We start from the raw sequence: 26,952 nt of genomic DNA on the forward strand, positions 1-26,952 counted from the left end.
ACAGGACACCTTGGACTAGAAGTTAAACACACCATGAGATTGGCTGTACTGTGGGGAGAGACAGGACACCTTGGACTAGAAGTTAAACACACCATGAGATTGGCTGTACTGTGGGGAGAGACAGGACACCTTGGACTAGAAGTTAAACACACCATGAGATTGGCAGTACCGTGGGGAGAGACAGGACACCTTGGACTAGAAGTTAAACACACCATGAGATTGGATGTACCGTGGGGAGAGACAGGACACCTTGGACTAGAAGTTAAACACACCATGAGATTGGCAGTACCGTGGGGAGAGACAGGACACCTTGGACTAGAAGTTAAACACACCATGAGATTGGCTGTACTGTGGGGAGAGACAGGACACCTTGGACTAGAAGTTAAACACACCATGAGATTGGCTGTACTGTGGGGAGAGACAGGACACCTTGGACTAGAAGTTAAACACACCATGAGATTGGCTGTACTGTGGGGAGAGACAGGACACCTTGGACTAGAAGTTAAACACACCATGAGATTGGCTGTACCGTGGGGAGAGACAGGACACCTTGGACTAGAAGTTAAACACACCATGAGATTGGCTGTACCGTGGGGAGAGACAGGAAATACCCTCCCTTGGACCGTTGCTGGTTTTGAAAAATCTGTTTTTGAAATGCTTAATCCCACCCTGTGATGTCACAGAGAAGCATATATAGACTCTGGTTTGGTGCTGAGATAATAGACAGCAACATGCTGTGTTCATATATAGACTGGTTTGGTGCTGAGATAATGAGACAGGAACATGCTGTGTTCATATATAGACTCTGGTTTGGTGCTGAGATAATAGACAGCAACATGCTGTGTTCATATATAGACTCTGGTTTGGTGCTGAGATAATGAGACAGCAACATGCTGTGTTCATATATAGACTCTGGTTTGGTGCTGAGATAATGAGACAGGAACATGCTGTGTTCATATATAGACTCTGGTTTGGTGCTGAGATAATGAGACAGCAACATGCTGTGTTCATATATAGACTCTGGTTTGGTGCTGAGATAATGAGACAGGAACATGCTGTGTTCATATATAGACTCTGGTTTGGTGCTGAGATAATGAGACAGCAACATGCTGTGTTCATATATAGACTCTGGTTTGGTGCTGAGATAATGAGACAGCAACATGCTGTGTTCATATATAGACTCTGGTTTGGTGCTGAGATAATGAGACAGGAACATGCTGTGTTCATATATAGACTCTGGTTTGGTGCTGAGATAATGAGACAGCAACATGCTGTGTTCATATATAGACTCTGGTTTGGTGCTGAGATAATAGACAGCAACATGCTGTGTTCATATATAGACTCTGGTTTGGTGCTGAGATAATGAGACAGGAACATGCTGTGTTCATATATAGACTCTGGTTTGGTGCTGAGATAATGAGACAGGAACATGCTGTGTTCATATATAGACTCTGGTTTGGTGCTGAGATAATGAGACAGCAACATGCTGTGTTCATATATAGACTCTGGTTTGGTGCTGAGATAATGAGACAGGAAAATGCTGTGTTCATATATAGACTCTGGTTTGGTGCTGAGATCATGAGACAGGAAAATGCTGTGTTCATATATAGACTCTGGTTTGGTGCTGAGATAATGAGACAGGAGGTTGAGAAGTGGTGGAGTTGCCCTTTAATGTGAAAGGGTAATGTCTGTTCTAGTCATTCTGTTTCCATGGTCACAGTGACCACAGCCACTAAACTGTACAGGACGACAACACGATGACAGAGAAGTGGATTAGATTCACATATAAAGCCTGTCAAATTGAGGACATGATGCAGCTTCCTTGACATTTTATTACATCAAAACATTCAATATGATGATAAGGTGTCACACATGGCTCTGTTTCTCTCTGAGGCTACCGGCCAAACCTCACGTGGGTCTCTCTCTCTCTCTCTCCCACTGACTGAAGTCTCTCTCTCTCTCCCACTAGCTGAAGTCTCTCTCTCTCTCTCACTGTCTCTCTCTCCCACTGACTGAAGTCTCTCTCTCTCCCACTGACTGAAGTCTCCCTCTATCTCCCACTGGCTGAAGTCTCTCTCTCTCCCACTGACTGAAGTCTCTCTCTCTCTCCCTCCCACTGACTGAAGTCTCTCTCTCTCTCCCTCCCACTGACTGAAGTCTCTCTCTCTCTCTCTCTCTCTCCCACTGACTGAAGTCTCTCTCTCTCCCTCCCACTGACTGAAGTCTCTCTCTCTCCCACTGACTGAAGTCTCTCTCTCTCCCTCCCACTGACTGAAGTCTCTCTCTCTCTCCCTCCCACTGACTGAAGTCTCTCTCTCTCCCTCCCACTGACTGAAGTCTCTCTCTCTCTCTCCCACTGACTGAAGTCTCTCTCTCTCTCCCACTGACTGAAGTCTCTCTCTCTCTCCCTCCCACTGACTGAAGTCTCTCTCTCTCTCCCTCCCACTGACTGAAGTCTCTCTCTCTCTCTCTCTCCCCACTGACTGAAGTCTCTCTCTCTCTCTCCCACTGGCTGAAGTCTCTCTTTTCTCCCACTGGCTGAAGTCTCTCTCTTTCTCCCACTGGCTGAAGTCTCTCTCTCTCCCTCCCACTGGCTTAAGTCTCTCTCTCTCCCTCCCACTGGCTTAAGTCTCTCTCTCTAGACTACTGGGCAAACCTCACGTGGGTCTGTCTCTCTAGACTACCGGCCAAACCTCACGTGGGTCTCTCTCTCTCTAGACTACCGGCCAAACCTCACGTGGGTCTCTCTCTCTCTCCCCACTGGCCGGTCTCTCTCTCTCCCTCCCACTGGCCGAAGTCTCTCTCTCTCCTCCCACTGGCCGGAGTCTCTCTCTCTCCCTCACTGGCCGGAGTCTCTCTCCCTCTCACTGGCCGGAGTCTCTCTCCCTCTCACTGGCCGGAGTCTCTCTCTCTCTCTCACTGGCCGGAGTCTCTCTCTCTCTCTCACTGGCCGGAGTCTCTCTCTCTCTCTCACTGGCCGGAGTCTCTCTCTCTCTCTCTCGCCGGAGTCTCTCTCTCTCTCTCTCTCTCACTGGCCGGAGTCTCTCTCTCTCTCTCTCTCACTGGCCGGAGTCTCTCTCTCTCTCTCACTCACTGGCCGGAGTCTCTCTCACTGGCCGGAGTCTCTCTCACTGGCCGGAGCCTCTCTCACTGGCCGGAGTCTCTCTCTCTCTCTCACTGGCCGGAGTCTCTCTCTCTCTCACTGGCCGGAGTCTCTCTCTCTCTCACTGGCCGGAGTCTCTCTCTCTCTCACTGGCCGGAGTCTCTCTCTCTCTCACTGGCCGGAGTCTCTCTCTCTCTCACTGGCTGAAGTCTCCCTCCCTCTCACTGGCTGAAGTCTCTCTCTCTCTCTCTCACTCGCTCGCTGGCTGAAGTCTGTCTCTCTCTCTCTCTCTCTCACTCACTCACTGGCCGGAGTCTGTCTCTCTCTCTCTCTCTCACTCACTCACTCACTGGCCGGAGTCTGTCTCTCTCTCTCTCTCTCACTCACTCACTGGCCGGAGTCTGTCTCTCTCTCTCTCTCACTCACTCACTGGCCGGAGTCTGTCTCTCTCTCTCTCTCACTCACTCACTGGCCGGAGTCTGTCTCTCACTCACTCACCGGAGTCTCTCACTCACTCACTCACTGGCCGGAGTCTCTCACTCACTCACTCACTGGCCGGAGTCTGTCTCTCACTCACTCACTGGCCGGAGTCTGTCTCTCTCTCTCTCTCTCACTCACTCACTGGCCGGAGTCTGTCTCTCACTCACTCACTGGCCGGAGTCTCTCACTCACTCACTCACTGGCCGGAGTCTCTCACTCACTCACTCACTCACTGGCCGGAGTCTGTCTCTCACTCACTCACTGGCCGGAGTCTCTCACTCACTCACTCACTGGCCGGAGTCTCTCACTCACTCACTCACTGGCCGGAGTCTGTCTCTCTCTCACTCACTCACTGGCCGGAGTCTCTCACTCACTGGCCGGAGTCTCTCTCTCTCTCACTCACTCACTGCCGGAGTCTGTCTCTCTCTCTCTCTCTCACACTCACTCACTGGCCGGAGTCTCTCACTCACTGGCCGGAGTCTCTCTCTCACTCACTGGCTGGAGTCTCTCACTCACTGGCCGGAGTCTCTCACTCACTGGCCGGAGTGTGTCTCTCTCTCTCTCTCTCTCTCTCTCTCTCTCTCTCTCTCTCTCTCTCTCTCTCTCTCTCTCTCTCTCTCTCTCTCTCTCTCTCTCTCTCTCTCTCTCTCTCTTCTCTCTCTGAGACCGACCGACCGACCGACCCGACCGACCGACCGACCGACCGACCGACCGACCGACCGACCGACCGACCCGACCGACCGACCGACCGACCGACCGACCGACCGACCGACCGACCGACCGACCCGACCGACCGACCCGACCCCGACCGACCGACCCGACCGACCGACCCGACCGACCGACCGACCGACCGACCGACCGACCGACCGACCGACCGACCGACCGACCGACCCGACCGACCGATAACCGACCGACCGACCGACCCGACCGACCGACCGACCGACCTGACCGACCGACCGACCGACCGACCGACCGACCGACCGACCGACCGACCGACCGACCGACCGACCGACCGACCGACCGACCGACCGACCGACCGACCGACCCGACCGACCGACCGACCGACCGACCCGACCGACCGACCGACCGACCGACCGACCGACCGACCGACCGACCGACCGACCGACCGACCGACCGACCGAAGTCTTTCTCTGACATTTCTCTGTCTCACAAGTATGGGTCTTCACTCCTTTAAATGTGAAGAGACAGACGAGGCTACAGGAGAAAGAGGTATTTCTGGAACACAGGAAGAGCCGGTTTCTGCCGGTGGTGAACAACATTAGATTTTGTGTAATACTATTTGGTGATCAGGCCACGACCCGGTTCCTCCCAGTGTGTCCCCCAGCCCCTCCTACAGCCTAACACACAACCCGGTTCCTCCCCCAGTGTGTGTCCCCAGCCCCTCCTACAGCCTAACACACGACCCGGTTCCTCCCAGTGTGTGTCCCCCAGCCCTCCTACAGCCTAACACACGACCCGGTTCCTCCCAGTGTGTGTCCCCAGCCCCTCCTACAGCCTAACACACGACCCTGGTTCCTCCCAGTGTGTGTCCCCCAGCCCAACACACGACCCTGGTTCCTCCCAGTGTGTGTCCCCCAGCCAACACACACCCGGTTCCTCCCAGTGTGTGTCCCCCAGCCCCTCCTACAGCCTAACACACGACCCGGTTCCTCCCAGTGTGTGTCCCCAGCCCCTCCTACAGCCTAACACACGACCCGGTTCCTCCCAGTGTGTGTCCCCAGCCCCTCCTACAGCCTAACACACGACCCGGTTCCTCCCAGTGTGTGTCCCCAGCCCCTCCTACAGCCTAACACACGACAGGTTCCTCCCAGTGTGTGTCCCCAGCCCCTCCTACAGCCTAACACACGACCCGGTTCCTCCCAGTGTGTGTCCCCAGCCCCTCCTACAGCCTAACACACGACCCGGTTCCTCCCAGTGTGTGTCCCCCAGCCCAACACACGACCCGGTTCCTCCCAGTGTGTCCCCCAGCCCAACACACGACCCTGGTTCCTCCCAGTGTGTGTCCCCCAGCCCCTCCTACAGCCTAACACACGACCCAGTTCCTCCCAGTGTGTGTCCCCCAGCCCAACACACGACCCGGTTCCTCCCAGTGTGTGTCCCCAGCCCCTCCTACAGCCTAACACACGACCCGGTTCCTCCCAGTGTGTGTCCCCCAGCCCCTCCTACAGCCTAACACACGACCCGGTTCCTCCCAGTGTGTGTCCCCAGCCCCTCCTACAGCCTAACACACGACCCGGTTCCTCCCAGTGTGTGTCCCCAGCCCCTCCTACAGCCTAACACACGACCCGGTTCCTCCCAGTGTGTGTCCCCCAGCCCCTCCTACAGCCTAACACACGACCCGGTTCCTCCCAGTGTGTGTCCCCCAGCCCCTCCTACAGCCTAACACACGACCCGGTTCCTCCCAGTGTGTCCCCCAGCCCCTCCTACAGCCTAACACACGACCCGGTTCCTCCCAGTGTGTCCCCCAGCCCCTCCTACAGCCTAACACACGACCCGGTTCCTCCCAGTGTGTCCCCCAGCCCCTCCTGTGCCTAACACACGACCCGGTTCCTCCCAGTGTGTCCCCCAGCCCTCCTACAGCCTAACACACGACCCTGGTTCCTCCCAGTGTGTGTCCCCCAGCCAACACACGACCCGGTTCCTCCCAGTGTGTGTCCCCCAGATAAACACACGACCCGGTTCCTCCCCAGTGTGTGTCCCCAGATAATCCTACAGCCCGACACACGACCCGGTTCCTCCCAGTGTGTGTCCCCCAGCCCCTCCTACAGCCTAACACACGACCCGGTTCCTCCCAGTGTGTGTCCCCCAGCCCTCCTACAGCCTAACACACGGCCCGGTTCCTCCCAGTGTGTGTCCCCAGCCCCTCCTACAGCCTAACACACGACCCGGTTCCTCCCAGTGTGTGTCCCCCAGCCCCTCCTACAGCCTAACACACGATCCGGTTCCTCCCAGTGTGTGTCCCCCAGCCCCCTCCTACAGCCTAACACACGACCCGGTTCCTCCCAGTGTGTGTCCCCCAGCCCCTCCTACAGCCTAACACACGACCGGTTCCTCCCAGTGTGTGTCCCCCAGCCCCTCCTACAGCCTAACACACGACCCGGTTCCTCCCAGTGTGTCCCCCAGCCCCTCCTACAGCCTAACACACGACCGGTTCCTCCCTGTGTGTCCCCAGCCCAACACACGACCCGGTTCCTCCCAGTGTGTGTCCCCAGCCCCTCCTACAGCCTAACACACGACCCGGTTCCTCCCAGTGTGTCCCCCAGCCCAACACACGACCCGGTTCCTCCCAGTGTGTGTCCCCCAGCCCCTCCTACAGCCTAACACACGACCCGGTTCCTCCCAGTGTGTCCCCCAGCCCCTCCTACAGCCTAACACACGGCCGGTTCCTCCCAGTGTGTGTCCCCAGCCCCTCCTACAGCCTAACACACGACCGGTTCCTCCCAGTGTGTGTCCCCCAGCCCAACACACGACCGGTTCCTCCCAGTGTGTGTCCCCCAGCCCCTCCTACAGCCTAACACACGACCCGGTTCCTCCCAGTGTGTGTCCCCAGCCCCTCCTACAGCCTAACACACGACCCGGTTCCTCCCAGTGTGTGTCCCCCAGCCCCTCCTACAGACTAACACACGACTCACATGATTCAGCTCATAAGCTTTTTTGTTAGGCGCAATCACACAGATAGGCCTGCTATTGTCTGTATAGGGCCGGGACTCATGGACCCAAAACACACACACACACACACACACACACACACACACACCCAGGGGTCAAGTAAAGCCGTACCCAACTGACTAGGGAAAGGGTTTCAATATAATGTAGCCCTGTTGACAGACTACTCTCAGAGAGACTACATTAACGTAGCCCTGTTGACAGACTACTCTCAGAGAGACTACATTGATGTAGCCCTGTTGACAGACTACTCATTCATGTAGCCCTGTTGACAGACTACTCTCAGAGAGACTACATTAACGTAGCCCTGTTGACAGACTACTCTCAGAGAGACTACTTGACGTAGCCCTGTTGACAGACTACTCTCAGAGACTACATTAATGTAGCCCTGTTGACAGACTACTCTCAGAGAACTACATTAATGTAGCCCTGTTGACAGACTACTCTCAGAGAGACTACATTAATGTAGCCCTGGTGACAGACTACTCTCAGAGAGACTACATTGATGTAGCCCTGTTGACAGACTACTCTCAGAGGGACTCCAGATGTCCCCAGCCCTCCTGACAGACTACTATTGATGTAGCCCTGTTGACAGACTACTCTCAGAGAGACTACATTGCTGTAGCCCTGTTGACAGACTACTCTCAGAGGACTACATTAATGTAGCCCTGTTGACAGACTACTCTCAGAGACTACATTAATGTAGCCCTGTTGACAGACTACTCTCAGAGAGACTACATTAATGTAGCCCTGTTGACAGACTACTCTCAGAGAGACTACATTAATGTAGCCCTGTACTCTCTACAGACTACATTAATGTAGCCCTGTTGACAGACTACTCTCAGAGAGACTACATTAATGTAGCCCTGTTGACAGACTACTCTCAGAGAGACTACATTAATGTAGCCCTGTTGACAGACTACTCTCAGAGAGACTACATTAATGTAGCCCTGTTGACAGACTACTCTCAGAGAGACTACATTAATGTAGCCCTGTTGACAGACTACTCTCAGAGAGACTACATTCATGTAGCCCTGTTGACAGACTACTCTCAGAGAGACTACATTCATGTAGCCCTGTTGACAGACTACTCTCAGAGAGACTACATTAATGTAGCCCTGTTGACAGACTACTCTCAGAGACTACATTAATGTAGCCCTGTTGACAGACTACTCTCAGAGAGACTACATTAACGTAGCCCTGTTGACAGACTACTCTCCAGAGAGACTACATTGACGTAGCCCTGTTGACAGACTACTCTCAGAGAGACTACATTAATGTAGCCCTGTTGACAGACTACTCTCAGAGAGACTACTCTCAGAGAGACTACATTAATGTAGCCCTGTTGACAGACTACTCTCAGAGAGACTACATTAATGTAGCCCTGGTGACAGACTACTCTCAGAGAGACTACATTGATGTAGCCCTGTTGACAGACTACTCTCAGAGAGACTACATTGATGTAGCCCTGTTGACAGACTACTCTCAGAGAGACTACATTAATGTAGCCCTGTTGACAGACTACTCTCAGAGAGACTACATTAATGTAGCCCTGTTGACAGACTACTCTCAGAGACTACATTAACGTAGCCCTGTTGACAGACTACTCTCAGAGAGACTACATTAATGTAGCCCTGTTGACAGACTACTCTCAGAGAGACTACATTAATGTAGCCCTGTTGACAGACTACTCTCAGAGAGACTACATTAATGTAGCCCTGTTGACAGACTACTCTCAGAGACTACATTAACGTAGCCCTGTTGACAGACTACTCTCAGAGAGACTACATTAATGTAGCCCTGTTGACAGACTACTCTCAGAGAGACTACATTAATGTAGCCCTGTTGACAGACTACTCTCAGAGAGACTACATTAACGTAGCCCTGTTGACAGACTACTCTCAGAGAGACTACATTAACGTAGCCCTGTTGACAGACTACTCTCAGACTACATTAACGTAGCCCTGTTGACAGACTACTCTCAGACTACATTAACGTAGCCCTGTTGACAGACTACTCTCAGACTACATTAACGTAGCCCTGTTGACAGACTACTCTCAGACTACATTAACGTAGCCCTGTTGACAGACTACTCTCAGAGAGACTACATTAATGTAGCCCTGTTGACAGACTACTCTCAGAGAGACTACATTAATGTAGCCCTGTTGACAGACTACTCTCAGAGAGACTACATTAATGTAGCCCTGTTTACAGACTACTCCCAGAGACTACATTAATGTAGCCCTGTTGACAGACTACTCTCAGAGACTACATTAACGTAGCCCTGTTGACAGACTACTCTCAGAGAGACTACATTAATGTAGCCCTGTTGACAGACTACTCTCAGAGAGACTACATTAATGTAGCCCTGTTGACAGACTACTCTCAGAGAGACTACATTAACGTAGCCCTGTTGACAGACTACTCTCAGAGAGACTACATTAACGTAGCCCTGTTGACAGACTACTCTCAGACTACATTAACGTAGCCCTGTTGACAGACTACTCTCAGAGAGACTACATTAATGTAGCCCTGTTGACAGACTACTCTCAGACTACATTAACGTAGCCCTGTTGACAGACTACTCTCAGAGAGACTACATTAATGTAGCCCTGTTGACAGACTACTCTCAGAGAGACTACATTAATGTAGCCCTGTTGACAGACTACTCTCAGAGAGACTACATTAACGTAGCCCTGTTGACAGACTACTCTCAGAGAGACTACATTAACGTAGCCCTGTTGACAGACTACTCTCAGAGACTACATTAATGTAGCCCTGTTGACAGACTACTCTCAGAGACTACATTAACGTAGCCCTGTTGACAGACTACTCTCAGAGACTACATTAATGTAGCCCTGTTGACAGACTACTCTCAGAGACTACATTAATGTAGCCCTGTTGACAGACTACTCTCAGAGACTACATTAACGTAGCCCTGTTGACAGACTACTCTCAGACTACATTAACGTAGCCCTGTTGACAGACTACTCTCAGAGAGACTACATTAATGTAGCCCTGTTTACAGACTACTCTCAGAGAGACTACATTAATGTAGCCCTGTTTACAGACTACTCTCAGAGAGACTACATTAACGTAGCCCTGTTGACAGACTACTCTCAGACTACATTAACGTAGCCCTGTTGACAGACTACTCTCAGAGAGACTACATTAACGTAGCCCTGTTGACAGACTACTCTCAGAGAGACTACATTAACGTAGCCCTGTTGACAGACTACTCTCAGACTACATTAACGTAGCCCTGTTGACAGACTACTCTCAGAGAGACTACATTGATGTAGCCCTGTTGACAGACTACTCTCAGAGAGACTACATTGATGTAGCCCTGTTGACAGACTACTCTCAGAGAGACTACATTAACGTAGCCCTGTTGACAGACTACTCTCAGAGAGACTACATTAACGTAGCCCTGTTGACAGACTACTCTCAGAGAGACTACATTAACGTAGCCCTGTTGACAGACTACTCTCAGACTACATTAACGTAGCCCTGTTGACAGACTACTCTCAGAGAGACTACATTAACGTAGCCCTGTTGACAGACTACTCTCAGAGAGACTACATTAACGTAGCCCTGTTGACAGACTACTCTCAGAGAGACTACATTAACGTAGCCCTGTTGACAGACTACTCTCAGAGAGACTACATTGATGTAGCCCTGTTGACAGACTACTCTCAGAGAGACTACATTGATGTAGCCCTGTTGACAGACTACTCTCAGAGAGACTACATTAACGTAGCCCTGTTGACAGACTACTCTCAGAGAGACTACATTAACGTAGCCCTGTTGACAGACTACTCTCAGACTACATTAACGTAGCCCTGTTGACAGACTACTCTCAGACTACATTAACGTAGCCCTGTTGACAGACTACTCTCAGAGAGACTACATTAACGTAGCCCTGTTGACAGACTACTCTCAGACTACATTAACGTAGCCCTGTTGACAGACTACTCTCAGACTACATTAACGTAGCCCTGTTGACAGACTACTCTCAGAGAGACTACATTAACGTAGCCCTGTTGACAGACTACTCTCAGAGAGACTACATTAACGTAGCCCTGTTGACAGACTACTCTCAGAGAGACTACATTAATGTAGCCCTGTTGACAGACTACTCTCAGAGAGACTACATTAATGTAGCCCTGTTGACAGACTACTCTCAGAGAGACTACATTAACGTAGCCCTGTTGACAGACTACTCTCAGAGACTACATTAACGTAGCCCTGTTGACAGACTACTCTCAGAGAGACTACATTAATGTAGCCCTGTTGACAGACTACTCTCAGAGAGACTACATTAACGTAGCCCTGTTGACAGACTACTCTCAGAGAGACTACATTAACGTAGCCCTGTTGACAGACTACTCTCTCAGAGACTACATTAATGTAGCCCTGTTGACAGACTACTCTCAGAGAGACTACATTAACGTAGCCCTGTTGACAGACTACTCTCAGAGAGACTACATTAACGTAGCCCTGTTGACAGACTACTCTCAGACTACATTAATGTAGCCCTGTTGACAGACTACTCTCAGAGAGACTACATTAACGTAGCCCTGTTGACAGACTACTCTCAGACTACATTAATGTAGCCCTGTTGACAGACTACTCTCAGAGAGACTACATTAATGTAGCCCTGTTGACAGACTACTCTCAGAGAGACTACATTAATGTAGCCCTGTTGACAGACTACTCTCAGAGACTACATTAATGTAGCCCTGTTGACAGACTACTCTCAGAGAGACTACATTAACGTAGCCCTGTTGACAGACTACTCTCAGAGAGACTACATTAACGTAGCCCTGTTGACAGACTACTCTCAGAGAGACTACATTGATGTAGCCCTGTTGACAGACTACTCTCAGACTACATTAACGTAGCCCTGTTGACAGACTACTCTCTCAGAGACTACATTAATGTAGCCCTGTTGACAGACTACTCTCAGAGAGACTACATTAACGTAGCCCTGTTGACAGACTACTCTCTCAGAGACTACATTAATGTAGCCCTGTTGACAGACTACTCTCAGAGAGACTACATTAACGTAGCCCTGTTGACAGACTACTCTCTCAGAGACTACATTAATGTAGCCCTGTTGACAGACTACTCTCACAGAGACTACATTAATGTAGCCCTGTTGACAGACTACTCTCAGAGAGACTACATTAATGTAGCCCTGTTGACAGACTACTCTCAGAGAGACTACATTAATGTAGCCCTGTTGAGAGACTACTCACAGAGAGACTACATTGATGTAGCCCTGTTGACAGACTACTCTCAGAGAGACTACATTAATGTAGCCCTGTTGACAGACTACTCTCAGAGACTACATTAATGTAGCCCTGTTGACAGACTACTCTCAGAGAGACTACATTAATGTAGCCCTGTTGACAGACTACTCTCAGAGAGACTACATTAACGTAGCCCTGTTGACAGACTACTCTCAGAGAGACTACATTGATGTAATTAGTATTGTCCCCCAAGGGATAAATTCTGAAAGAAACCATTCTGAAACTTAAGACGTGAAATCAGTGTTGCCAGATACAGGGAACAGACAGCACTTACTCAGTGTTGCCAGATACAGGGAACAGACAGCACTTACTCAGTGTTGCCAGATACAGGAACAGACAGCACTTACTCAGTGTTGCCAGATACAGGAACAGACAGCACTTACTCAGTGTTGCCAGATACAGGGAACAGACAGCACTTACTCAGTGTTGCCAGATACAGGGAACAGACAGCACTTACTCAGTGTTGCCAGATACAGGAACAGACAGCACTTACTCAGTGTTGCCAGATACAGGGAACAGACAGCACTTACTCAGTGTTGCCAGATACAGGAACAGACAGCACTTACTCAGTGTTGCCAGATACAGGAACAGACAGCACTTACTCAGTGTTGCCAGATACAGGAACAGACAACACTTACTCAGTGTTGCCAGATACAGGAAACAGACAGCACTTACTCAGTGTTGCCAGATACAGGAAACAGACAGCACTTACTCAGTGTTGTCAGATACAGTGAACAGACAGCACTTACTCAAAGTGTTGCCAGATACAGGGAAACAGACAGCACTTACTCAGTGTTGCCAGATACAGGAAACAGACAGCACTTACTCAGTGTTGTCAGATACAGTGAACAGACAGCACTTACTCAAAGTGTTGCCAGATACAGGAAACAGACAGCACTTACTCAGTGTTGTCAGATACAGTGAACAGACAGCACTTACTCAAAGTGTTGCCAGATACAGGAACAGACAGCACTTACTCAGTGTTGCCAGATACAGGGAACAGACAACACTTACTCAGTGTTGCCAGATACAGGAAACAGACAGCACTTACTCAGTGTTGCCAGATACAGGAACAGACAACACTTACTCAGTGTTGCCAGATACAGGGAACAGACAGCACTTACTCAGTGTTGCCAGATACAGGAACAGACAGCACTTACTCAGTGTTGTCAGATACAGGAACAGACAGCACTTACTCAGTGTTGCCAGATACAGGAACAGACAGCACTTACTCAGTGTTGTCAGATACAGGAACAGACAGCACTTACTCAGTGTTGCCAGATACAGGGAACAGACAGCACTTACTCAGTGTTGCCAGATACAGGGAACAGACAGCACTTACTCAGTGTTGCCAGATACAGGGAACAGACAGCACTTACTCAGTGTTGCCAGATACAGGAAACAGACAGCACTTACTCAGTGTTGTCAGATACAGTGAACAGACAGCACTTACTCAAAGTGTTGCCAGATACAGGAAACAGACAGCACTTACTCAGTGTTGCCAGATACAGGAAACAGACAGCACTCAAAGTGTTGCCAGATACAGGAAACAGACAGCACTCAAAGTGTTGCCAGATAGAGGAAACAGACAGCACTCAAAGTGTTGCCAGATACAGGAAACAGACAGCACTTACTCAAAGTGTTGCTTGATACAGGAAACAGACAGCACTCAAAGTGTTGCCAGATACAGGAAACAGACAGCACTCAAAGTGTTGCCAGATACAGGAAACAGACAGCACTTACTCAAAGTGTTGCTTGATACAGGAAACGACAGCACTCAAAGTGTTGCCAGATACAGGAAACAGACAGCACTTACTCAAAGTGTTGCCAGATACAGGAAACAGACAGCACTTACTCAAAGTGTTGCTTGATACAGGAAACAGACAGCACTCAAAGTGTTGCCAGATACAGGAAACAGACAGCACTCAAAGTGTTGCCAGATACAGGAAACAGACAGCACTTACTCAAAGTGTTGCTTGATACAGGAAACAGACAGCACTCAAAGTGTTGCCAGATACAGGAAACAGACAGCACTTACTCAAAGTGTTGCCAGATACAGGAAACAGACAGCACTTACTCAAAGTGTTGCTTGATACAGGAAACAGACAGCACTCAAAGTGTTGCTTGATACAGGAAACAGACAGCACTTACTCAAAGTGTTGCCAGATACAGGAAACAGACAGCACTTACTCAAAGTGTTGCTTGATACAGAGAACAGACAGCACTTACTCAAAGTGTTGCTTGATGTGCTTCTCCTCTGCATACTTGGAGATCCCGTTGACAAATAAAGTGCGTTTCACCTAAAAATTTAAAAAAAAAGAGCAAACAAATGAAGATACAGTGTTTCACATCGACCATCTACAGCCTGGAGGGATATTTAGGAAATGGGTGGTGTGTGTGTGTGTGTGTGTGTGTGTGTGTGTGTGTTCATACCACCCACCAGATCGTCCTCTCTGTAGTGCATCTTGGAGGTGTGTCGTCTCATGCTGTACACGGTCAGCAACAGGTAGAGGAACGCAAAGGTGGTGTGGAGCCACAGGAGCATGTTACTGTGAGGGGCGGGGGGACAGAGACAGACAGACAGACAGACAGACAGACAGACAGACAGACACAGACAGACAGACAGGCAGTTAGGCAGTCAGACAGACAGTTAGACAGTGAGACAGTTAGTCAGTCAGACAGGCAAGCAGACAGACAGTCAGACAGACAGGCAGTTAGACAGACAGAAAGACAGTCAGAAAGGCAGACAGACAGACAGGCAGGCAGAAAGACAGTTAGCCAGACAGACAGACACCAACCATTCCTTCTGTAATTGGAACCGAGATAAAGCACTAATGTAGAATCACTCACTTGGCATCCAGATTGGCTAAAGTGGTGCGTCCAAAACTGTAGGCATCATTCTCTGTGTGGGGGAAAATGGTGAGGTCAGAGGGTAGGAGAATAACGGGACATTACGGGTAGAAACAGGAGAATAACGGGACATTACGCGTAGAAACAGGAGAATAACGGGACATTACGGGTAGAAACAGGAGAATAACGGGACATTACGGGTAGAAACAGGAGAATAACGGGACATTACGCGTAGAAACAGGAGAATAACGGGACATTACGCGTAGAAACAGGAGAATAACGGGACATTACGCGTAGAAACAGGAGAATAACGAGACATTACGCGTAGAAACAGGAGAATAACGAGACATTACGCGTAGAAACAGGAGAATAACGGGACATTACGCGTAGAAACAGGGAGAATAACGGGGCATTACGCGTAGAAACAGGAGAATAACGGGACATTACGCGTAGCGTAGAAACAGGAGAATAACGGGACATTACGCGTAGAAACAGGAGAATAACGGGACATTACGCGTAGAAACAGGAGAATAACGGGACATTACGCGTAGAAACAGGAGAATAACGGGACATTACGCGTAGAAACAGGAGAATAACGGGACATTACGCGTAGAAACAGGAGAATAACGGGACATTACGCGTAGAAACAGGAGAATAACGGGACATTACGCGTAGAAACAGGAGAATAACGGGACATTACGCGTAGAAACAGGAGAATAACGGGACATTACGCGTAGAAACAGGAGAATAACGAGACATTACGCGTAGAAACAGGAGAATAACGGGACATTACGCGTAGAAACAGGAGAATAACGGGACATTACGCGTAGAAACAGGAGAATAACGGGACATTACGCGTAGAAACAGGAGAATAACGGGACATTACGCGTAGAAACAGGAGAATAACGGGACATTACGCGTAGAAACAGGAGAATAACGGGACATTACTCGTAGAAACAGGAGAATAACGGGACATTACTCGTAGAAACAGGAGAATAACGGGACATTACGCGTAGAAACAGGAGAATAACGGGACATTACGCGTAGAAACAGGAGAATAACGGGACATTACGCGTAGAAACAGGAGAATAACGGGACATTACGCGTAGAAACAGGAGAATAACGGGACATTACGCGTAGAAACAGGAGAATAACGGGACATTACGCGTAGAAACAGGAGAATAACGGGACATTACGCTGTTGAATGTACGTTCTAGTTCATTATATTTCTATGGGTGGGTTATTGAATGGGAATGTACTGTAAGTTCTAGTTCACTATATTTCTATGGGTGGGTTATTGAATGTGGATGTACTGTACGTTCTAGTTCATTATATTTCTATGGGTGGGTTATTAAATGGGAATGTACGTTCTATTTCATTATATTTCTATGGGTGGGTTATTAAATGGGAATGTACGTTTTAGTTCATTATATTTCTATGGGTGGGTTATTGAATGTGAATGTACTGTACGTTCTAGTTCATTATATTTCTATGGGTGGGTTATTAAATGGGAATGTATGTTCTAGTTCATTATATTTCTATGGGTGGGTTATTAAATGGGAATGTATGTTCTAGTTCATTATATTTCTATGGGTGGGTTATTAAATGGGAATGTATGTTCTAGTTCATTATATTTCTATGGGTGGGTTATTGAATGTACTGTACGTTCTAGTTCATTATATTTCTATCTTTTGGTGGTCTGATTTTTATATGAAAGTGAGGAAATGAATCCACAAGGAGCTTATTCAATTCATGTGATACACAGAATATATTTAAAATGGCGTCAGTCCAATCTACCCTGCATGACCACAGGAGAACATTGATAGTAATTAATGGTGGTTTGTCTATAATCTAATAACACCACTTCTAGAATTACCTCTAGGTCTTTATCTTATTAACACAAGGGCCTTGTGGTTAGTGTCCACCCTGAGATTGGAAGGTTGGGGGTTCAATCCCCGGTCGAGTCTTAACAAAGACTGAAAAAAAGACAAATGGGACCCGATGCTCCTCTGCTTGGCATGAAAGGAGATGGATTGGGGGTACGGCCCTAAGATAGACTAGTGTCCTGTCCAGGGGGTGTCCTGAGGAGCTAGACTAGTGTCCTGTCCAGGGGGTGTCCTGAGGAGCTAGACTAGTGTCCTGTCCAGGGGGTGTCCTGAGGAGCTAGACTAGTGTCCTGTCCAGGGGGTGTCCTGAGGAGCTAGACTAGTGTCCTGTCCAGGGGGTGTCCTGAGGAGCTAGACTAGTGTCCTGTCCAGGGGGTGTACTGAGGAGCTAGACTAGTGACTAGTGTCCTGTCCAGGGGGTGTACTGAGGAGCTAGACTAGTGACTAGTGTCCTGTCCAGGGGGTGTCCTGAGGACCTAGACTAGTGTCCTGTCCAGGGGCTGTACTGAGGAGCTAGACTAGTGTCCTGTCCAGGGGGTGTACTGAGGAGCTAGACTAGTGACTAGTGTCCTGTCCAGGGGGTGTACTGAGGAGCTAGACTAGTGACTAGTGTCCTGTCCAGGGGGTGTACTGAGGAGCTAGACTAGTGACCTGTCCAGGGGGTGTACTGAGGAGCTATTATAGTGTCCTGTCCAGGGGGTGTACTGAGGAGCTAGACTAGTGTCCTGTCCAGGGGGTGTACTGAGGAGCTAGACTAGTGACTAGTGTCCTGTCCAGGGGGCGTACTGAGGAGCTAGACTAGTGTCCTGTCCAGGGGGTGTCCTGGTACATCAAGCTGTCTCACTACAGGATATAGACTAGTGTCCTGTCCAGGGGGTGTCCTGGTACATCAAGCTGTCTCACTACAGAAACAGGAGATAGACTAGTGTCCTGTCCAGGGGGTGTACTGAGGAGCTAGACTAGTGTCCTGTCCAGGGGGTGTACTGAGGAGCTAGACTAGTGACTAGTGTCCTGTCCAGGGGGCGTACTGAGGAGCTAGACTAGTGTCCTGTCCAGGGGGTGTTCTGGTACATCAAGCTGTCTCACTACAGAAACAGGAGATAAACTAGTGTCCTGTCCAGGGGGTGTCCTGTACATCAAGCTGTCCCACTACAGAAACAGGAGATATGTGAGCCCACAGGACAGGAGTCTGAGACTCACTTGTGTTTCCCTCCACTTTGATGGTTCACTTGACAAGATCAAATCAAATGTGATTGGTCACATACACACGGTTAGCAGATGTTAATGCGAGTGTAGCGAAATGCTTGTAGATGGAAAATACAACGATATAACCCCTCGAGCCACCGAAGATAATATAGATACAATTCAAACTATAACTACAACCTCAAAGTCCTGTACACCCAACAGATCTGAACTAAACAACTTCTGAAGTGTTTTATTTATGTCGCCATGGTCACCATCCCAGTGTTTAGTCTCCCAAGTCTTTCCTGAAGTCCCGTCCCCTAAATCCCACTCACCCAATAGATTTCCTGAGAAGTTGACGGGCAGCACGATGGCCACTGAGAGCACGCCCACCACCACCAGCAGACCAATGATGTGCCTCTGGAAGGAGAGGTAGTGCACAGCATCCTCCCCACACTTCTCCCTGATCTCCTCATCCCTAGAGAGAGAGCGACAGAGACAGAGAGAGAGCGACAGAGAGAGAGCGACAGAAACAGAGAGAGCGACAGAGAGAGAGACAGAAACAGAGAGAGCGACAGAGAGAGAGAGAGAGACAGAGACAGAGACAGAGACAGAGACAGAGAGAGAGAGAGACAGCGAGAGCGACAGCGAGAGAGACAGAGCGACAGAGAGAGACAGAGCGACAGAGAGAGAGACAGCGAGAGAGACAGAGCGACAGAGAGAGAGAGACAGAGCGACAGAGACAGAGCGACAGAGAGAGAGAGACAGAGCGACAGAGACAGAGAGACAGCGAGAGAGACAGAGCGACAGAGAGAGAGACAGCGAGAGAGAGACAGAGCGACAGAGAGAGAGAGAGACAGCGAGAGAGACAGAGCGACAGAGAGAGAGACAGCGAGAGAGACAGAGCGACAGAGAGAGAGACAGCGAGAGAGACAGAGCGACAGAGAGAGAGACAGCGAGAGAGACAGAGCGACAGAGAGAGACAGCGAGAGAGACAGAGCGACAGAGAGAGAGACAGCGAGAGAGACAGAGCGACAGAGAGACAGAGCGAGAGAGACAGAGCGAGACAGCGAGACAGAGCGAGACAGAGCGAGACAGCGAGACAGAGCGAGACAGAGAGACAGAGCGAGACAGCGAGACAGAGCGAGACAGCGAGACAGAGCGAGACAGCGAGAGAGAGAGAGAGAGAGACAGAAAGACAGACGAGAGAGACAGAGAGAGAGACAGACAGAGAGAGAGACAGACGAGAGACAGACAGAGAGAGACAGAGAGACAGAGAGCGAGACAGAGAGACAGATAGACAGATAGAGAGAGACAGACAGACAGAGACAGACAGAGAGAGAGAGAGACAGAGCGAGAGAGACAGAGCGAGAGAGACAGAGCGAGAGAGACAGAGCGAGAGCATGTATTTTTCTTTAATTGAATCTTTATTTAACCATGAAAGTCACTGAGAGAGTATTTTATACAAGAACACAGTCAGAGATACTAACCAGGGTCCAGCCGTGCAGTGAACACAGTCAGAGATACTAACCAGGGTCCAGCCGTGCAGTGAACACAGTCACTGACAGTTAAACTAACAAAAGACTAATTACAACCTCGCCCCCCACACACACACACACACACACAATCTTGAGAACGACTGATATAGATTTTTTTTTAGGGCCGATGCCGACAATGATTTTTGGGGGTCAAGGAGGCGGATCGATGGTGATGATATTTTAGGCCGATATTCAATATGTAAATGTTGATGCCACCATTTCCCAAAGACAGTAATGTCTGCATTAACGCAGCAATCGTCAAATCAATGGCCGTTTTAAAATATTCACTGCTGTTAATATAAAATAACATCTATTCAATGCAAGTAGGTTCAACGTAACGTCACGATTTTGTGATCAAGGGAACAAAACTGACCGAAACTATAAACTCAACATGTGACGAGCTGAAATACAAAAATCACAGAAATGTTCCATACGCACAGAAAGCTGATTTCTCTCAAATTTGATGCACAAATTTGTTTACATCCCTGTTAGTGAGCATTTCTCCTTTGCCAAGATAATTCATTTACCTGACATTTGCGGCATATCAAGAAGCTGATTAAACAGCATGATCATTACACAGGTGAACCTTGTGCTGGGGACAATAAAAGGCCGTTCTAAAATGTGCAGTTGTCACAGATGTCTCAAGTTGAGGGAGCAGCAATTGGCATGCTGACTGCAGGAAGGTCCGCCAGAGCTGTTGCCAGAGAATTAAATGTTAATTTCTCTACCATAAGCCGCCTCCAAGGTTGTATTAGATAAATTGGCAGTACGTCCAACCGGCCTCACAACAGCAGACCACGTGTATTGCGTTGCGTGGGGGAGCGGTTTGCTGATGTCAACGTTGTAAACAGAGTGCCCCATGGTGGGGGGGTTGTGAACAGAGGGCCCCATGGTGGGGGGGTTGTGAACAGAGGGCCCCATGGTGGAGGTGGGGTTATGGTATGGTGTTTACTGATGTCAACGTTGTAAACAGAGGGCCCCATGGTGGGGGGTTGTGAACAGAGGGCCCCATGGTGGAGGTGGGGTTATGGTATGGTGTTTACTGATGTCAACGTTGTAAACAGAGTGCCCCCATGGTGGAGGTGGGGTTATGAACAGAGGGCCCCATGGTGGAGGTGGGGTTATGAACAGAGGGCCCCATGGTGGAGGTGGGGTTATGAACAGAGGGCCCCATGGTGGAGGTGGGGTTATGAACAGAGTGCCCCATGGTGGAGGTGGGGTTATGAACAGAGGGCCCCATGGTGGAGGTGGGGTTATGAACAGAGGGCCCCATGGTGGAGGTGGGGTTATGAACAGAGGGCCCCATGGTGGAGGTGGGGTTATGAACAGAGGGCCCCATGGTGGAGGTGGGGTTATGAACAGAGGGCCCCATGGTGGAGGTGGGGTTATCGTTTGGGCAGGCATCGGACAATGAACACAATTGATTTTATCGATGGCAATTTGATTTGCACAGAGACAATTACGAGACCCTGAGGCCCGTTGTCGTGTCATTCATCCGCCACCATCACCTCATGTTTCAGCATGATAATGCACGGCCCCATGTCGCAAGGATCTGGACACAATTCCTGGAAGCTGAAAATGTCCCAGTTCTTCCATGGTCTGCATACTCACCAGACATGTCACCCATTGAGCATGTTTGGGATGCTCTGGATCGACATGTACGACAGCGTGTTCCAGTTCCCACCAATATCCAGCAACTTCACACAGCCATTGAAGAGGAACGGGACGACATTCCACAATCAACAGCCTGATCAACTCTATGTGAAGGATATGTGTTGCGCTGCATGAGGCAAATGGTGGAACCAGATACTGACTGGTTTTCTGATCCACACCAGATACTGACTGGTTTTCTGATCCACGCCAGATACTGACTGGTTTTCTGATCCACACCAGATACTGACTGGTTTTCTGATCCACAGCAGATACTGACTGGTTTTCTGATCCACACCAGATACTGACTGGTTTTCTGATCCACACCAGATACTGACTGGTTTTCTGATCCACACCAGATACTGACTGGTTTTCTGATCCACAGCAGATACTGACTGACTGGTTTTCTGATCCACAGCAGATACTGACTGACTGGTTTTCTGATCCACAGCAGATACTGACTGACTGGTTTTCTGATCCACACCAGATACTGACTGGTTTTCTGATCCACGGCAGATACTGACTGGTTTTCTGATCCACGGCAGATACTGACTGGTTTTCTGATCCACGCCAGATACTGACTGGTTTTCTGATCCACACCAGATACTGACTGGTTTTCTGATCCACACCAGATACTGACTGGTTTTCTGATCCACACCAGATACTGACTGGTACTGACTGGTTTTCTGATCCACACCAGATACTGACTGGCTTTCTGATCCACACCAGATACTGACTGGCTTGCTGATCCACACCAGATACTGACTGGCTTTCTGATCCACACCAGATACTGACTGGTTTTCTGATCCACACCAGATACTGACTGGTTTTCTGATCCACGGCAGATTCTGACTGGTTTTCTGATCCACGGCAGATACTGGCTGGTTTTCTGATCCACGGCAGATACTGACTGGTTTTCTGATCCACGGCAGATTCTGACTGGTTTTCTGATCCACGGCAGATTCTGACTGGTTTTCTGATCCACGGCAGATTCTGACTGGTTTTCTGATCCACGGCAGATTCTGACTGGTTTTCTGATCCACGGCAGATTCTGACTGGTTTTCTGATCCACGGCAGATCCTGACTGGTTTTCTGATCCACGGCAGATCCTGACTGGTTTTCTGATCCACGGCAGATCCTGACTGGTTTTCTGATCCACACCAGATACTGACTGGTTTTCTGATCCACACCAGATACTGACTGGTTTTCTGATCCACACCAGATACTGACTGGTTTTCTGATCCACGGCCCTACCTTTTTATTTATGGTATCTGTGACCAATAGATGTAAATGTGTATTCCGAGTCATGTGGAATCCATAGATTAGGACCTAATTGATTAACTGTAACTCTGTTACAGGACAGCGGAGTCAATCACCACCTTCCACGGAGACACCTGAAACCCCACCTCTTCAAGGAATACCTAGGATAGGGTAAGTAAGGGTAGGTAATCCTTCTCCCCCAACAAGATTTAGATGCAAGTGGCTGTTCCACTGGTTGTCATAAGGTGTATGCACCAATTTGTAAGTCGCTCTGGATAAGAGCGTCTGCTAAATGACTTAAATGTAATGTAATGTAAATGTTATAATCTTTTCAAATTGTTGCGTGTTGTCATTATATTTTTGTTCAGTATATTATTTGTCATTTTCCGTGATGGGAGAAAAAAACAATTGTTCAGCTGTCAGGACGCATCTCTAAACAACTCAGCTGTCAGGATGAAATTCCAAACAACTCAATTGGCTAGTTCAGCTATCTGTCAAGAAATGGGAGGGTGGTAACTTGTATCCTACTACTGCGATTGGATCGTGCGAGGCTGCAACTCCGCTCATACTTGCTACTGTTTACTGCTACTATGATAACTAGCTCAAATGGCAAAGACATTTGCTACCAATCTTTAAATGTGCATAATAATATCGAACATGGAGAGTGAGGATAGGAAATCATTTTAAACATTGTTCTGTCTGAATGACTCAAATCTTTCCGTCGTTTTGAGAAGTGTGATACTCACACTGATCTACAGCCTTCTTGGGTCCATCTTAGGTAGCTAAACCTATTGCGTTTTTAAAACGCTTCCCATTTCTCCTATCATCTAACCTGACTATCAACGGTTAATTTTTCGGATTTGATTGTGGCTGGTCAGATCAGCACAACAGTAAATAGTGAACGTTACAACACGCAAACCAGATGGCTCGTTGCCCCAAAATGGTGCATGTTCAAAATAATGACCTGCTAACGTTAGCTAGCTACATTGGCCATTAGCTCTAACTGATATGTTTATCTAGCCAGCTAGCTAGCATAGTAGATAATATGGCTAGCTACATTGGCCATAAGCTCCTAACTGATATGTTTATCTAGCCAGCTAGCTAAGCATAGTAGATAATATGGCTAGCTACATTGGCCATAAGCTCCTAACTGATATGTTTATCTAGCCAGCTAGCTAAGCATAGTAGATAATATGGCTTTACATTGGCCATTAGCTCCTAACTGATATGTTTATCTAGCCAGCTAGCTAGCATAGTAGATAATATGGCTAGCTACATTGGCCATTAGCTCATAACTGATATGTTTATCTAGCCAGCTAGCTAGCATAGTAGATAATATGGCTAGCTACCTAACATCACAGATGAAAGGCTTTGTTATCGTAATCTTTGCTAACAGGTCACATAGCTGTCTGTTTAGCTAGCACGTCCACAACAAGCCGTATTAGTAGTGAATTAATTACACTAAACTAATATTTGCAACAAGAGATCGATTTTGATCACTGTCTTAATTAATCTGTTTCTCAATTGTGCATCTTTCGGGTTGGAGAATGAGATACTTTGCTGCGGATTTACCCAGCTAGACAATCCTCAGTGAGTGGTGGCTGGCAGAGCAACAGTTTTGCTGAGTAAAGGGACTATCAAAGGCTGATGGCCAATATCAGCCCTATATATTGGCTCAGCTGATTATCGGTCGTTCTCTCTCTAACACACACTCACACACACACACAACCCACTGTATGGGAGACTCACTTTATGCGGAAGATGGCTGTTAACCAGGAGCAGAAGCCCTAGAGAGAGAAGAGATTAGGTTAGACCTGCTGTAGATTAGATGAGGTTAGATGTGTCATAGATTATATTTATTAAATCTGCCATAGGTTAGGTTAGGTTAGAACTGCCGTAGGTTAGGTTAGGTTAGATCTGCCGTAGGTTAGGTTAGATCTGCCGTAGGTTAGGTTAGATCTGCCGTAGGTTAGGTTAGGTCTGCCGTAGGTTAGGTTAGGTCTGCCGTAGGTTAGGTTAGGTCTGCCGTAGGTTAGGTTAGGTCTGCCGTAGGTTAGGTTAGGTCTGCCGTAGGTTAGGTCTGCCGTAGGTTATTAGGTCTGCCGTAGGTTAGGTTAGGTCTGCCGTAGGTTAGATCTGCCGTAGGTTAGGTTAGATCTGCAGAAGGTTAGGTTAGATCTGCAGAAGGTTAGGTTAGATCTGCAGAAGGTTAGGTTAGATCTGCAGAAGGTTAGGTTAGATCTGCAGAAGGTTAGGTTAGATCTGCAGAAGGTTAGGTTAGATCTGCCGTAGGTTAGGGTTGATCTGCCGTAGGTTAGGTAGATCTGCCGTAGGTTAGAGTAGATCTGCCGTAGGTTAGAGTAGATCTGCCGTAGGTTAGAGTAGATCTGCCGTAGGTCAGGTTAGATCTGCCGTAGGTCAGGGTAGATCTGCCGTAGGTCAGGTTAGATCTGCCGTAGGTCAGGTTAGATCTGCCGTAGGTCAGGTTAGATCTGCCGTAGGTCAGGTTAGATCTGCCGTAGGTCAGGTTAGATCTGCCGTAGGTCAGGTTAGATCTGCCGTAGGTCAGGTTAGATCTGCCGTAGGTCAGGGTAGATCTGCCGTAGGTCAGAGTAGATCTGCCGTAGGTCAGAGTAGATCTGCCGTAGGTCAGAGTAGATCTGCCGTAGGTCAGAGTAGATCTGCCGTAGGTCAGAGTAGATCTGCCGTAGGTCAGAGTAGATCTGCCGTAGGTCAGAGTAGATCTGCCGTAGGTCAGGTTAGATCTGCCGTAGGTCAGGTTAGATCTGCCGTAGGTCAGGTTAGATCTGCCGTGGGTTAGAGTGGATCTGCCGTAGGTTAGGTTAGATCTGCCGTAGGTTAGGTTAGATCTGCCGTAGGTTAGAGTGGATCTGCCGTAGGTTAGAGTAGATCTGCCGTAGGTTAGGTTAGATCTGCTTAGGGTAGATCTGCCGTAGGTTAGGTTAGATCTGCCGTAGGTCAGGTTAGATCTGCCGTAGGTTAGGTTAGATCTGCCGTAGGTTAGGTTAGATCTGCCGTAGGTTAGGTTAGATCTGCCGTAGGTTAGGTTAGATCTGCCGTAGGTTAGAGTGGATCTGCCGTAGGTTAGAGTAGATCTGCAGATTGTTAGATCTGCCGTAGGTTAGGTAGATCTGCCGTAGGTTAGGGTAGATCTGCCGTAGGTTAGGTAGATCTGCCGTAGGTTAGGGTAGATCTGCCGTAGGTTAGGGTAGATCTGCCGTAGGTTAGAGTGGATCTGCCGTAGGTTAGGTAGATCTGCCGTAGGTTAGGCAGATCTGCCGTAGGTTAGGGTAGATCTGCCGTAGGTTAGGGTAGATCTGCCGTAGGTTAGGGTAGATCTGCCGTAGGTTAGGGTAGATCTGCAGAAGGTTAGGTTAGATCTGCAGAAGGTTAGGTTAGATCTGCAGAAGGTTAGGTTAGATCTGCAGAAGGTTAGGTTAGATCTGCTGTAGATTAGATGAGGTTAGATGTGTCATAGATTATATTTATTAAATCTGCCATAGGTTAGGTTAGGTTAGATCTGCCGTAGGTTAGGTTAGATCTGCCGTAGGTTAGGTCTGCCGTAGGTTAGGTCTGCCGTAGGTTAGGTCTGCCGTAGGTTAGGTTAGGTCTGCCGTAGGTTAGGTTAGGTCTGCCGTAGGTTAGGTTAGGTCTGCCGTAGGTTAGGTTAGGTCTGCCGTAGGTTAGGTTAGGTCTGCCGTAGGTTAGGTTAGGTCTGCCGTAGGTTAGGTTAGATCTGCCGTAGGTTAGGTTAGATCTGCAGAAGGTTAGGTTAGATCTGCAGAAGGTTAGGTTAGATCTGCAGAAGGTTAGGTTAGATCTGCCGTAGGTTAGGGTAGATCTGCCGTAGGTTAGGGTTGATCTGCCGTAGGTTAGGGTAGATCTGCCGTAGGTTAGAGTAGATCTGCCGTAGGTTAGAGTAGATCTGCCGTAGGTCAGGTTAGATCTGCCGTAGGTCAGGTTAGATCTGTCGTAGGTCA

The 26,952-nt window shown here is 48.7% G+C and overlaps 1 protein-coding gene across 1 annotated transcript in view; it reads right to left on the reverse strand.

Moving 5' to 3' along the window:
• LOC118382581 (CSC1-like protein 2) overlaps positions 1 to 26,952 on the reverse strand; it is a gene marked incomplete at its 3' end in the record, with an annotated part of 151,872 nt that overhangs the window by 86,150 nt on the left and 38,770 nt on the right. Inside the window, 5 exon segments of the mRNA XM_052477525.1 lie at positions 14,815 to 14,885; positions 15,026 to 15,134; positions 15,436 to 15,487; positions 18,839 to 18,981; positions 24,701 to 24,738. Coding sequence (XP_052333485.1) covers positions 14,815 to 14,885; positions 15,026 to 15,134; positions 15,436 to 15,487; positions 18,839 to 18,981; positions 24,701 to 24,738 — 413 coding nt within the window.

This window comes from Oncorhynchus keta, chromosome 24 (genome assembly GCF_023373465.1).
Source record: "Oncorhynchus keta strain PuntledgeMale-10-30-2019 chromosome 24, Oket_V2, whole genome shotgun sequence".
Classification (NCBI taxonomy): Eukaryota; Metazoa; Chordata; class Actinopteri; order Salmoniformes; family Salmonidae; genus Oncorhynchus; species Oncorhynchus keta.